Here is a 15661-nt window from a genome sequence, read left to right on the forward strand (position 1 = left end):
AAGTTTTAGGGCTCTTTCAAATTAGTTAGACGTTTAGAAGATCACACCCGTGCGTTTGCAAGATTGCACAACAGCTGCTGTAATTAGAATTTTTATTCCAACGCATTTTTTTATTCTGTTTTTTGGGATTTTCTGTGCCATTTTTTTCTGTTTTTCGGGTTCGGTCCTGCAAACAGTCGTTACGTCTGGCTAACGTCTAATTTGAAAGAGCCCGTGTAGAAGAAGCTATGCTCAATTTTATTTAAAAGAAAACGAAGCTCATTTTAGGACACATATTTTCTATTCCTTGCATTATAATTAACATTTATTTTTTAGCCCAAACAATTAATTACTCGCCTAATTACCTTTCGCAAGATTTTCTGGTTCGCATTTTTTAAAGAAACCTGCTTTCTTCAAACATTCCCCGAGAAACATCGCCATGACAATTCTTTTAAGATAATCCCCTCCCCTCCTTTGTTCCGAGTGTGCACATAAAGAATAAAATTGTGCGGCTTTTAACTCTAATTTTTCTTCATAGTTTATCTTTTCGTCGACCTTCGTTTCTGTTTCTTCTTCTTTTGTCTTTTCTGTGAATATTTTTAGGCCTTTCTTGCTTCTATTTAGTCTTTCTTTTCTGCTTTTCATTTTAGACTTTTTCGCTACGCCTTCGATATCGTTTAGGACTGTGCTGTCTACGGTTTTCACTTCGTTGGTCAAATATTTGGAGTGTATCGACAGGGTCGCATCGAGTCCAGCTTGGGTGACAATTCTTAGAGCTATCTGGCTGAGCATTGACATTCCAGATCCTGAAAGCAAAATTAACAACTGATTGTGTATTCTGCAGTGGAGACTACTGACCTAACGAAGATAGTGTATTTTTTATAAATATAGCCGCGGCTTAAGCTACACTTGGGTTAATCAATAATTTAAAAAATAGGCTTTTTACAGGTCCTGTTTTCTGATAACAAAGCAAAATTAACTTCAACATTTTCGAACGGTGAACTTTAGATAAAGACAAAAAATGTTACGTACTCAAAAACAAAAGCGCGTCTGAGCGTCATAGAGGTGAGTACTGCAGACTGCATTTCCACGTTAAATAGCTGAACTTATCCTTTGCGCGAAGAAATACGGTCCAATGGTTTATTCAGATGTTTTATTTCATCCCAGTTCGTTTCTCAGCTAAGAGCGAATTTAAAAAAAGCAAACAGCTGTACCTTTGATAATTATTTTGTCATTAAATGCACCCTTATTTCATTACTAAACTTCATTGTTCAGGTGATTTTACAAAATACATTTTCTTATCATCATCATCTCAGCTATAGGACGTCCACTGCTGTACGTACATAGGCCTCCCCCATGCTTTCCATGTTGCCTGGTTGGTAGAGGCCTGCGTCCAGCGCCTTCCTGCTACCTTTCCATTCTTAAATTTCCTTATCGAATGTCGAAATAGGAAAGAAAAATGTTTGTTACTAATAAAAATAATATTGTGAAGACACGGTTACAGTTTTATTATTTTCATATCATAAATAGTAGTGTGTAGAAAATCAGATAAAAATATTATAATGGGAAAACTTTACCTATAAAAAGATCAAGAAACTGGCACTCATAAGAGTGGTACGTGGACACGGCAGTGTCTCTACAGTTGGTACTGCAGAACACGACTGCAGAACATTTGGGGCACCACACTGGGGCTTCGTCCTCGCAGTCTTCTAACCTGGAAATTCAAATATCAGTATTGATTAAAAAAAATGTAAGAATAACTAGTGAAGTCAATATAAAGCCTGTAAAAAGAAGTGTGGAGGTAAGTTTATGTAAAATAAAGTCCTGTTTTTGCTTTGCTAAAAAAGTGTTTTATGATTTTACATTAGTTACTGTGATTTTGGTACAATATTTGGAGATGTTTTGTGATGAAGAAAACTGCTTAGTATACGCTCTTGTCTTCAGAACATTTTTTGTATTATGGAGATCGTGCTAACATTATAGTTAGTGCGACACAAATAATGTACACTATAATTCAATGTTGTTTTCGCGCTATCTGCAAAACCTAATCCTGAATGTTATTGATCATTGACATCATTCCTCGTTAGTCGGCCTGGCCATCTTCGCAGACATCTACTGACTGCTGACCTATTAACGTCTATATCAACAGGTGCTATTGTTACGCGTCCATGCATACGCATGGTGTTAAGCGATGGGCGTAAACAGGGCATCTAGCAGTCATGTGGAAAAATATTCGAATGACTAGTTGAATTCAATAACCAATTTTATTGGTTGTAAAATTAGATTTAGCAAGCTTTGAAATTTTCGACCAATTGAGTACGCGACTCGACCTGATGACCCCATTCCATACAAAAAAATGTGTCTCGCGTTTTCACAGCTCATTGGTGTCCATTTTCCAACAATCAAACGTTAACACGATCACGTAACTGCGGTTTGTTGCTGTTTGTTTAAGTTTAAACGCGGAGTTTTAAATATAGCTCTCGTGGTTTAGAGCAGCGCTGACCACGTCAAAGTGCGCGTGAACGTGTATCTAAATGCAGCATTTGTTAGTTTGTTTGGTTTGTTACATCAACAGGTTTTTCGAGCGCTTTTGCGTGAATGGAAAACGCTCACTGAAACCAGCTTCGCGCCTTTTGTGAACATAGTAAGGTGTATTTTGGGAGCCGATTTAAAAAACTGCAACTTGTGTAATTTTATTATAAAATGACTTTTATATTATTTTTCTTTAAGAAAAACTCATAACCATAAAAAAACCGTAACAAACTACTCAACTGAACCGCTTACTAAGAAATATAGATTTCTCAGCTCGAGTATGTACCTGCATTAGCCCGGAGTAGGTACTTCCAGAAAGTGTATGTGCAATTCAATTTGCGACTAAAACGTGTTTGCTGGAAACTTATGCTTGCCTATTAGATGCTATTAGCTAGACCTGTTGCCGACATTTCTACGAACCTTTTAAAGCAGTGCAAGCAATGTGTCCCGTAGTTGTCGGGGTGCAGGCACGCGGCGTAAGGGCTGTCAACCAGGAGTACGTCCCCGGTCTTGATGGGGGCGCTGGCCACTGCGTAGCGGCCCTGGCAAAGAGATGACAGTTTAAGGATTTGCCACACTGGCTGTGTTCTGCGGTCAGGTCAAAGTTTACGAACAACATTGTCGGTCTTTATATATTTTGTCATTTTGGGATCTGTGTGCTTACCATGAGTTTACGTTAGGTGTCCTCGCTAGCGAGTACGTAAAAAATAATGTTAAATGTATGACAGATTGTACAGCGCATCTAGCGGCTACTTTCAAGAACTAAAATCTTCATAGATTTTTTTGACGTACCTAGGTACTCGCTATCGAGCACATTTATAGCCTGACCAGGAACATAAAAACCCTCGCCATGTTGCGGAAAACTAATGGTACTAATTTCTTTTAATGGCAACAGTAACTGAAAACTTCATTGACATGTCACCTTGCATGTCAGTCTATTGCTGTCAAAGTGTAAACAAACTTTATTTTAAATGTGCGCAATTGATTTTGTGAATTAAATTGCTAAAATCTTTTTATAGTCGTGAAAGAAAAGTGGTTCACCTGTTGCTTGCTGCGTGATTGGTGGATTTTGACATATCTGTCAATGTCATGTCAAAAATAACCAATCATGCAGCATTTGGACCTCGCGTCTACGTATTGCCATCTGGCGGATTTTTCAATCGCGAAAACCCTCATTGAAAGAAGTTTTTTATTTTCTTAAAAATAAACAATGGAACAATACGTAAGCATAATTGCATAAAAAAGTAAAATAATTTCGTTTAAATAAAACCGACTAAAAATTAAACTGACTCCGAAAAAGTAAACACTAAAAGTAGAAAAATAAATTTACGTTATCTCCAATATTGTCGAAGTTATCGCTGGAAAACTAAGCAAAGTATCGTATATTTTTTATTTAAAATTAATCAGTAATCGGAATAAGTGAATACTTAAAATAATATCGATTAAATTTACAGATTATTGTCTATGACTCACAGGTTACGGCACTGATGTGTCAGAGACAAGTCATAGACAATATGGAGATAACACATTCATGATTTTAAACGTCAAGTCAATTTGACAATGTCACAAATTTTCATCGTCCACGTATTTTGCTAAAATAATTTGTTTCAAAGATTGATTTCAAACTTGTATAAACGTGAAAATAAAGTTGGTTTCATGGGCTTGTTAAATAGTGTGTATGATATTATGAACACGTAAGTGATTATGGTGTAATTGTGTATGAAAGTGTTTGTTTACATCTCTGCTGGATTCTAAAAAATCAAGGTATATAGTAATATTTTTTCGTTAATTTATGAAAATATCAAATTAGCCCGTAATCCTGAATCCTGATACATAAAGTTGGCTTATTAATTTAACACAGGTACGACTGTACTCAGTGTTGCACTATCAAATGCAATTGACGCGCCTCTATGCCAGGGTTTTTATGTTCCTGGTCAGGCTATATAACGTAAACTTATGCGGTAAGCACAACCGGCACCGAGGCTTACCGAGCAAAGAACGAACGCAAGTTTCACACCGCTGACAAATTGTCTTTTCCCGGATCGCTGACTGATTGTCCTGAGTCGGCTAACGATGATGTTCATACATGACGCGGGCTGCGTTCATTTTGACCTGACTGCAGAACGCATTTAGTGTGGCAAATCTATATATATAAAAATCAAAATCAAAATCAAAATCAAAAATATTTATTCAGTTTAGACCACAAGTGGCACTTATGAACGTCAATAGAAAATAATAAAAAAAGAAAAAGGTAGCCCTTATGGGGCACTTTACATGTCTCCTTATCTTTTGGGCCCTACCAGCGCTTCGAGACAAACATATGGCAAGTGCTGAGAAGAAACGCCGGAACAAACTCAGTCACCACTTATTGCCAGGAATTATCTAACGGTAAGAATAGTCAAATTTAAGTACATCAAATATGTGCAGACTGAACTGACCACGCATCCTTGTCATCAATATAGTCTCGAACCTTGTAGTACCCTTTGGACATAAGGGTATTTTTTATATGTATCTTAAATTTGTTTATTGGCAATTCGACAAGGTTGTGTGGTATTTTGTTAAATATGGTAATACATTTCCCCAAGAATGAATTACCTATCTTATGCAACCTAAATGATGGAACAGCAAGTTTATTCTTATGTCTCGTGTTAAATGAGTGGACGTCACTTTTCTTAGTAAATAAATGTATATGTTTACGGACATACATAATGTTATCAAATATGTATTGCGAAGCCACAGTCAATATATTGATTTCTTTAAAAACTTCTCTAAGAAAAAGGTAGCCCTTATGGGGCACTTTACATGTCTCCTTATCTTTTGGGCCCTACCAGCGCTTCGAGACAAACATATGGCAAGTGCTGAGAAGAAACGCCGGAACAAACTCAGTCACCACTTATTGCCAGGAATTATCTAACGGTAAGAATAGTCAAATTTAAGTACATCAAATATGTGCAGACTGAACTGACCACGCATCCTTGTCATCAATATAGTCTCGAACCTTGTAGTACCCTTTGGACATAAGGGTATTTTTTATATGTATCTTAAATTTGTTTATTGGCAATTCGACAAGGTTGTGTGGTATTTTGTTAAATATGGTAATACATTTCCCCAAGAATGAATTACCTATCTTATGCAACCTAAATGATGGAACAGCAAGTTTATTCTTATGTCTCGTGTTAAATGAGTGGACGTCACTTTTCTTAGTAAATAAATGTATATGTTTACGGACATACATAATGTTATCAAATATGTATTGCGAAGCCACAGTCAATATATTGATTTCTTTAAAAACTTCTCTAAGTGAGTCACGTGGTTTAAGACCGTATATTGCCCGAACAGCTCTTTTCTGTAAAATGAAAATTGATTCTATGTCTGCTGCTGAGTGGTGAAAAGAAAGTCGTGTTAGTTACTTCGCTTATAACTCAAGAACGGCTAAACCGATTAAGCTGAAAATTGTCAGGGAGGTAGTTTAGAGCCAGGAGAAGGACATAGGATACTTTTTATCCCGTTCGAAATAAAAAAAAGTCTGCTTATTTATTGCCATTAAGGCGGAACAAAGTTCGCCGGGTCAGCTAGTCTTTTAATAAAATGTTAGCCTAGGCGCAGACCACCGATATTTTATGTCGGCCGATAGTTTAGTCGGGCAGTTAATCAGTACGGGCAATGGGCATCTATGGGAGTACGCACATTGGATCGGCCAATTCTTCATTTAAATTAAAATCGGGCCCAACTATCGGCCAACTAAAAATCGGTGGTCTGCGCTGCGGCTAGGCTACTATGTTAAGGGCTGTCGCCCAGAAGTAGTCCCTGGTCTTGAGGGGAGCGCCTGTAGCCACGCGTAGCGGCCCTAGCAAATAAAAGATGTCACTTTAATAAAATGTTCGTCTATGTTTACGACATTACGGGTATCGTCGTTCTAAAATCTTTAAGAGCTAGAAAAAAGCAACATGATTTGTTAAATTAAAAATGTTTGAGATATAATATACGTCATAAAAGTGTTACTTAGTTTTATACAATATTGGGATTTAATTATCAAATTTAACTATTTGGACAGTAAGACAAATATCAATAATGTAAAGCAAAACTTACAAAGTTACACGGTTAAGCGAAAATAAATAAAAAGATCTACTATAAAATAAGTGTATCTATTTTATAACCGTTTCTGTACCGAGCTCGGAACCCACAGGGATAGATTCGGTGGTCCCAAATCGTTATTATGATACACAACCAAACAAACGATAACATCTTAGTAGGTATTTGTCTCTCATGGGAGAATTTCACGGGCGAGCACACATTTCTGCTTTGGTAAACACTGAACATCAGAAACTGTAGTTTGTATGCCAAAGTTTTAAACGTTTGCCTCACTTGGAAATGCCTGTTAATTAACATTAAAATACCTGTTGATAATTTTTCAACATTTGTCCCTTTGCCGTCTTTGTAAGAGTAAGTAGGTATTTCCTATAAACTTCCCATAATGGTATAATATTGTTTTCGTAGTCAACGGAATAAAGGACATAACATAAAACCATGCTCCAGCACTACACAAATTAATGATAGGCATAATTTTTAACGTGTTTCAAACTGTACCTCTAGTAGGAAAAACTTTCGAGTTCGTTTCGTTGCGTATTCAAAGTGTCATCGAAAAATTTTGTATGAAAAATTAAACAGCGCCCCCTAGGGCGGCTATAATATAGGGGGCGCTGTTTAATTTTTCCTACTAGAGGTACTGACTGTCGTACTTTTCTTTCCGTTTTTATTTATCAGCATCGCAGCGGCTCGAAATAATAATAAAAAACTGAAACTGACTACACCGTGAAAGCCTCGCAATCGCAGTGCTACGAGGTAGGCGCATGCGACATAGTACAGTAACTTTCAGTAATTTATTTATTCAAAAAAGGGAAATACAAAGAATATTTTATATCTACGTACTATATCGGCAACAGTGTTAACTGCCAATTGTCGGTTATGTCATTTCGTTCTATCACAAAGAATCACCATGTGATGAGAGCGAGAGCAAAAACGGAAATGGATAGTTAACACTGTGGCCGTGTGTACCTACTTGCACTCACGATAAATGTTTGGACACGAAATGAAAATATTAGATTCTTTCGGCTCTATATACCTACATAACTGTCATCGATGACGGATGACTCATCATCATCATAATGATATAATTAAAATTTAATCCCCAGTATTACGATCCTCTCTAATTTTACGAGTACGATTGCGCCAAAGCCGGAGCAATCTCAATTTCTCTAGCTTTAGCTGTCTTTCTGTGTATTTGTTTTTACTATGGCTGTGGTATTGCAATAGGTTACAATAGTGCATTGTGGGTATACGTCAATGAGCCGCTCCAGGCCTCCCATGGGGAATTTACGCCAGGCCAAGCACGTATTTGTACTGCTACTCAATACCATATTTCTTTTTGTAAACTGTAATAACTTTGATTGTGCTTAAAGACAACATAACAAATTGCGATTGGGAAATCAATTTCCTATAATGTTTCTTCCGCAAGAGAGACTAACAGATTTTTTGTCGATGGTTGTATTTGGCTGTAAATTCAGTATCAACAAGTATTAAAGTATGCACATTACCTAAACCGATCATTATAAAAATCCGACCAAACTATCGGATAATTAAAAAGTCTGTAATCTGCAGAGATTTAAAAAAATAGTTATTATTTTTAATGCCTGCTTGCCTGACATATTTATACGAGTAGAAATATACTTCTGACGGTAACCACAAAATTAATTTAAATGCTCGTACTATACGTTTCGTATTCGATTATCCATTTTAGGCGAGCGTTTAGGTTTAACGCAGGAAACCCTTTGGTCACAGTTTGTTTGGTGTCTGTCTGCCGCCCGCCCCTGTCGCATTTTGGGCGTATTAGCATTTAGCTCTGTTGGTCTTCACGCCACAGCAAGCAGGTACCGTGATTGATATTAAAACGTTACGTGAGTGTTTACAGTGTACTGTCGGGCACTAGATAAAATATACTGGGGAAATATTTGACGGGCTCGCAACAGTGTTTTTGAATGTAAGTCGTGCATAGTAAAATTCCCTGAGGTGTGAAGATGCTTAATACGTTGTCTATTTAGGAAAATATCAGGGCTTATTTCGGACAATAACTAGGAATCTGGGGATTGCAGGTTTTAATTTTTATTCGCAGAAGCTGTCACAGCTTGACACTTCGTCTAGACCCAGTCTGTCCCATATAAATATACAAATACAGAGCTTACGGCTGAAAAAAAATCTATGCATATGAAGTTGCAGGCACTGTAGTTATAGTATCTGTTATGAGGAATTTCTAATCTAGCCCCAAGTAAAGGCAACTGTTAATCTAGTACGTTCGTTCGTTTCAGTCAAAATGACGTCCACTGCTGGACAAAGGCCTCCCCCAAGGTTTTCCATAATGCACGGTCCTGCGCTGCCCGCATCCAGGCTCTTCCCGCGACCTTTACTACTGTAATCTAGTACATAATAATTTATGTAAACATCATTAACTTCAGATTATTTCGTCGTGCTTATAATCCTAAGTCCGGTCATTATTAAACTACGTTTAGCATCACTAAGATAAAACAACAAGCAAACAGAACTAGTCAAAACATTAGCAAAACACTAACTGAAACAACTTAATTAGTTAATTCAACTGAAAGAGCTCAGTACAAAAATAGTACCGCCCTCAGAGAACAGAGTTTATGTTGTTTAGAAGGCTCTAAAAGGACAAATGGAATAAGTACAACAAACATTTCCAACTAACTACGATCATATTTCATACACAAAGGGCAGTTGAGATCACAACCGTACTATCCTCGGGGCGGATATAGTAAAGATATGAACGGTAAGATTGCCCTTAATAAATCTACAAGACTACCTTGCGCCCGGCCGCAAGAGACCGTCCGAAATATTCTAATTTTCATTCAAAATAACCGAGAAAAAACCTGAAAAGTGGAGGGCTACATGTATCAAGTTAAGCTTAAAAGGTAATGATGAACTCTGATACATAATTCAGCTAACTCAATCCAGCGTACAAGAACGTGTATATCCACATAGCTACGTAGAGTGGTGTGCGGATGTGCAGTGTCATTTAAATGATACCACGGTCCGCTCACCCGTTGACCCATGTTTCCACATATCTCATACAAAATTAAACGTTCTATGTAATTGATTATAGAATAATCCGAATTGGTGAAAGTGACGTATAAGTTAATTTTACCTTCAGGATAGGTAGCGATTTTGGCAAAAACTCACAACTACGCCAGAAGGCGGGTTATTCAAAATCTATTCGCAATATTTTTGTGTTGAATTCGACCAAAGGCGTTAACTTGAAAAATGTAATTGAAAGTATTCATAAATGAGCTGTGTGACCCTCCTGTTAGTTTTTTATTTTGTGGTATAGTTTTACCTTATTTTGTTCTTCTGTTATCTTCAGGAGTTTAGACAGGGCAGGCATATTTTGCTTCGCTCCGCCGGCTACGGAGATTTCTGTAAACAAAATGGCATTTTATGCGGGATGTCTAGTAAATAGGGGTGTGTGACATACTCTAGGTTTCGCGATAGGAAGAAAATATGACATTGGGTTTATCTTATACGATTTGAGGATACGAGCCGCACGCTTACAGGATATCATAAGAAAAAGTTTCAAAAGGAAAATTGTTTGTAAAAAGCTATCTACGAGAATGTCTGTGAAAAGCTTTATATCGCTTGCCAGGTGCCAAAGGCAAGTTTTTTTCCCCAGAAATAATTATTACACAGTTTTTGGGAAATTCGCTCGCACGTGGTTCGGCCGTTACTAAGTAATTGGCAACCCTATGCGAAGCAAAATATTTCTCGCCGAAATTATTTTGGCTAGTTTCATGACTACCAATCGTCGGGTTGTTTGAATTTTATTTTCAGATAGATTACATATCTTTTCTTTTATGTCATGATTCCTGCGAATAGCATCTTTGCTATTCGCAGGAATCGAATTGAAGTGAGCATAGATCAGGGGTCTGTTAAAGGTAGGGAACCACTGCCTTAGAAGTAAATAGTCACTTATCATTAGGTGCAAGTCAAATAATAAATATATAAATATCCTTGGACATTTTTCACTACTCTTCTAGTCCCAAACTAAGCGAAGCTTGTACTATGGGTACTAGACAACGGATAACGGATAGTTATATTTACTTGGCTTATCTGGCGGGTGACGTGGCTGAGCCGTGTAGTCCAGTGCTCCTATGTCCTTAGCCAATTGTGCTTTGGCTGTCTCGTCATTTGCTAGAAGTCTTCCTGCCAGCTCATAGGACACTTTAGCTCTGCTCGGTTCTCCTGCACCTGTTGAAATATTCTATGTTGAATGCACTGTCTCAACTACATTTAGGTGCCTACTGTTTCAATTAATCATTAATCTAATAATCTAAAATAATGAATCAATAGAAAATCTTTTACAATAACTAAAAGTGGTTTTTACGATGTGTGAGCCTTCCTCTTAAGTTTAAACACCTTTATAGAAACCCTATATTTGCTTTGCTATAAAATAAATAAAAACTAAATTAATTTTGCAGGCTGATGTTTGCCTACTCACTAGTGTTCATTTTTAGATGCTAGTGTTTTTTCGTAGCCTTACATGCTCGCTATAAGCTTATAGCGATATCACCATATTTCCTTAAACCACGGTAGGTTGCTCGCGCATTTTATACTACGGTTTTATAGCTTATTACGGGGTTAGTGCTCGTACGAGACGTGCGTTTGCCACAAAGATACATTTACAAAAAATGAAACCTGAAATACAGGCCTGTTATGGACAGACGCCTTCATCATATCTACGTGAATGGGGTGAAATTGTATAAAAACAAAAGTGAAGGTACAGCGAAGTGTATTCCTGAAAAGTATAAGCTAAACTATGACAAATTTTTCAAGCATCTACAGCTAACATTTAACACGATACGGTCAATACAGCAATACAAATTGTAGTAGTGTTATTTAGCAAGTATCTGCTTGAAGTTCACAGTTGGTGGTTACGATGTTTAAATTAGTCCAAAACGTACCGCAGAATTCCAATACTACCATCTCATAAACCGCTCTAGTCAACTCTATAGGTAAGTACCTATAGATATTCCGCAAACTAATAGAGCAATAGCCTCAGGCAGGATCTGAGATCTAGATCAATTTAAAGCACCATTGGAGCAACTAAATCTACTTGAAACTTGAGATATTAGAAACTAGGATTTCCTGGGATCCGGATGGATATTAAATACAATAGTCGTATCTTAGAAATTGGCTCTGGATTAATATTATTATTAAGAAGCTAAACACAACACAAAAGTACTGTGCTAATTTCCATTTGATAACAAATGAAGGTCACATTAGTGTGCCCTATAATACGAGTAGGTAAATATGCTCTCCAAATTTATACAGGGTGTTTCTTGTAAGGTGTCAAGCTGAAGGCAGATGATAGGTGAGGACTAGACCTATCGATTTCACCCCTATGTTTTTTTTTAAAAAGATTATTAGCAATTTGTATTGCACAAATTACTATTACCTAGTCCTGTTGGCCCCTCGTGGTAAGCTAAATAATCTTGTGTTACGAGTGGGCTCACCACAATAGTCGAGCGGTGGTGGGATTCGAACCCGCGTTCCTCGGATCTCGAGTCGGCCACTCCGACCCATTCACCGTTCGGCTATCGTGGCTATGTATGTTCTACGATTTTTCGTAGTTTAGAAGTTATCGTTAATTTTGTGATTTTTTCAAATTTTATGACCTTTTTTTTTAATCTTTTTTTTTGGGTTGACTTTTCTCAGATTCCTTTTTTTACTAGGTCATAAAAGTTGAAAAAATCACAAAATTAACGATAACTTCTAAACTACGAAAAATTGTAGTGAAATCGATAGGTCTCGTTCTCACCTATCACGACTCCTTACAAGAAACACCCTACTATTAAAGCCAGGATAGCCGAACGGTGAAGAGGTCGAACTAGCCGACTCGATATCAGAGGAATGCGGGTTCGAATCCCGCCGCCACTCGACTATTAATGTGGTGAGCCCACTAAGACACAAGCATATTTAGCTTAGTACGAGAAGTTAACGGGACAGTAAGTATTACACAAACTACTAATATTCTTTAAAAATATCTAATCACCTCGATAGCAATGCCCCATGCGCCAATAATATTGAGCGCGCATCTTAGCAGGCAGTCGTTCCTTCAGAGCCAGCTTTAGGTCCTCCAACGCTGCTCGTGGCCGGTCTGCCTGAAGTAATACCTCGGATCGCAGCCAAAGTGCTAGCGCCAATGATACTCCTCCATCAATGACTTCTTCGGTGCCTGGAGAATAAAGCAGGTTCATTAAAAATGAGGTTTTGGTTCGTCATCATCATCATTTCAGTCACAGGATTTCCAGATTTTCCAAGTTCCGAAATTACGAAAGCTACATACATTAAAATTCATATGTATCTAAATAATACGCTGAAACTTTGCCAACAAATTAACATTGAGAATCTCAGGAAAAATTGTTAAAAATCGCAAAAACAGTTCATGCAACTTTTATTAAACCAGCGGAAGTAGACTTTGAAAAATAGAAATGAATATCGGAGCCTCGGGCATAAACGCTACAGGATATACGAGCATTAATAAAAATCAATTTCGAAGTTAAACAAATAACCCTCTACCTACTCTTATTCAAAACAAAAATTGCATAAAAATCATTTAGTAAAAAGCGCATGTTTACAAAAATAGCGAACGTTCACAAATAGTCAGCCATTGTAAATGTATGTACTCGTACAGTCGACAGCATCAGATACAATTCTGATGTAAAATAGCACTTATTGCAACTGTACAAGATACAAGCTTGATGTGCCATCTATACATGGTGTAGTCTGATGTTTGTTTTTACGTTTGCCGCTATTTGTTTAGACCTCTACCGAGTTTACTAATAAAATTGCAACTAGGGATGTTACGATAGTGGTTCTATCGTAACCGAATTTAGAAGCTGAATCGAAAGCGAATAGGAGGCGGAGGCAGAAGAAATGTGTTAAACTTGGGTCTAAGAACATAAAATTACACACATTATTTCATCAGTTATATTTTTATTAATTCAAAAAAATTCAGGTAGGTTTAGACCTGGGTAAGTGTGTCTGAGTCTCTATACGCTGATCGCTGGCCGCCGCGCACTGTCATGCATAGCCTTCCTATACAGGGTGACTTTGTAATCAGTATCCAAATTATTTTAATAACAATTTAACAATACAACTTTATATTCATTATTTTTAATCGGTGGTGGTTATTTTACGCAAAAAAAAATTGAAAGTCTAATTCGCAGATGCTTTTATCTTATAATTTAAGGGTTACTGCGTATTTTCGCTCACCATTATGTCTATTTAAGCTTTGCAGTTAACTGTGTATACGTATTTTTCTATGAACGAAGCAAATTATCTACGTGAGCCAATTTTGGAACCGAGCGCAGCGGGTAATAATAATTAAATACACAAAAAAAAATCTTTCCGTGAATCAATTAAGTTACTGATTCTGAGTCGCTCCTAAAAATTTGGATACTCATACATAAATCACCTTGTATGAATTAATCGGAGTTTCGAACTTTCGGAATCGGCGAACCTCCGTAACATCTCTAGAACCGTGTTATTTAAGCGACTGAACTAGCCTCCAGCGGTCCAGCATATTGTCAGAGTAAATACAAATGAGTAGGTCATCTTCATAGAAACGCACCGAGCGCGGTTTGTATGTGAGCGCGCCAATATACGTATGCGCCGGGCACGCACACACTGACAAAATTCGGCGCACCTCACCGCTAATCACCGCAAAATTTTGTCAGTGTGTGCGTGCGCGCCGCATACGTGTTGGCGCGCTCACATACAAACCGCGCCCGTGCGTTCCTATGAAGATGACCTACTCATTTGTATTTACTCTGATATTGTGTACTTTGATTAAGCTTTGTGTCGGAGTGTTCGACGAGTATTATCTAGTGATAGATGCTGTTAGTGTGGTGTTAGTGGTTGGGAACATAAATAGTCTGGACACGTGTATTGTTCTATGTAGTTCGACAAGGAACGTTGTTCATTTGCAGCATTTCAATTGATACTGTTATAATAGTAGACTATCGTAGCTTGCTATTTCCTATTTCTACTTACCTACTATGAACAACGAAAGTCTAATAAGGGCTTGCTCCCACGGAGACATCCCGTTTTTTGCAGGAACTGTTTTTGCAGGATCCCATTTAGTAGTTGCAGTGACCCGCAAAAAACCGATCCGTTCGAATTTGTAATTCGAATTTCAAACACACAGAGCTATGTGTCTTCACATGACAGTTCAGGATTTCCGTATGAACGATTCCTCAGTGTGATTCTTAGGCTGGGTTGCACCATCTTACTTTAACTTTGACTAACGTCAAAAATCTGTCAAACTCCATACAAAATGCACCGGTTATCGTCATAGTTACCGTTAAATTTAGGTAGTGCAACTCAGCCTTAAAATATTGTTTGAAAATGTATCAATATGTTACTCAATATTCACTCATTTATTGCACCCATCATAAATTACGGTCTTTTTAGGACCAGTAGTATCAAAAACTATTGTTTTGACAGTATGAATGTTATGTAGGTATGAACCAATGAATAGATTTTATTTTAATACGTTAGCGCGCTTAAAATACGATGGTACGAGTAGTAAATGATTGATGTTTCAATTTAGGAAACCAAAAAAAAAATGTCGCTGACGAAGCTGATAAAAGGCTATCACAAAACAATTTTTAGGTGCTCAAGACACTAAATCCATTTCGCCAGCATGTCGACAGTTTCTTATCATCAAAACACTATCAATGCAAAGTATAATTAATTATCACCACCTCCAATCTAAGCCACACTTTTGTAGGTAATATGGGTTGGTTTGGTAATCATCACGAAGATAGCGTTATTCAATTAACTATTTAGGTATTCGAAAAAGTACCTCATACATTTTTGATTTTACACCGCTGCCCGCGATAGTTGACAAGGCGCATTTAACATTTTTGTCGGATATGAGTTAAAGTCAAGGACAGCCAAGAATTACCCATTTACTTGACTTAAGGTCCTATGTCATGTCCCCTAGATGGGGCAGAGGGCGTCCACAACAGTCCTCCATCGCGTTCGGTCTTGAGCTTCGCGCTTGATCTTGCTCCAGGTC

The 15661-nt window shown here is 37.5% G+C and overlaps 1 protein-coding gene across 1 annotated transcript in view; it reads right to left on the reverse strand.

Annotated features, from left to right (window-relative positions):
* Smyd4-2 (SET and MYND domain containing, class 4, member 2) overlaps positions 1 to 15661 on the reverse strand; it is a 46165-nt gene that overhangs the window by 9750 nt on the left and 20754 nt on the right. Inside the window, exons 4-9 of the mRNA XM_028308556.1 lie at positions 12629 to 12811; positions 10678 to 10824; positions 9917 to 9996; positions 2932 to 3053; positions 1557 to 1693; positions 345 to 785 (exon numbers count right to left, since the gene is read on the reverse strand). Coding sequence (XP_028164357.1) covers positions 345 to 785; positions 1557 to 1693; positions 2932 to 3053; positions 9917 to 9996; positions 10678 to 10824; positions 12629 to 12811 — 1110 coding nt within the window. The remainder of the gene's footprint in view (positions 1 to 344; positions 786 to 1556; positions 1694 to 2931; positions 3054 to 9916; positions 9997 to 10677; positions 10825 to 12628; positions 12812 to 15661) is intronic.

The sequence above is a fragment of the Ostrinia furnacalis genome, unplaced genomic scaffold, assembly GCF_004193835.3.
Source record: "Ostrinia furnacalis isolate ACB-3 unplaced genomic scaffold, ASM419383v2 OfSCF2432, whole genome shotgun sequence".
Lineage (NCBI taxonomy): Eukaryota > Metazoa > Arthropoda > Insecta > Lepidoptera > Crambidae > Ostrinia > Ostrinia furnacalis.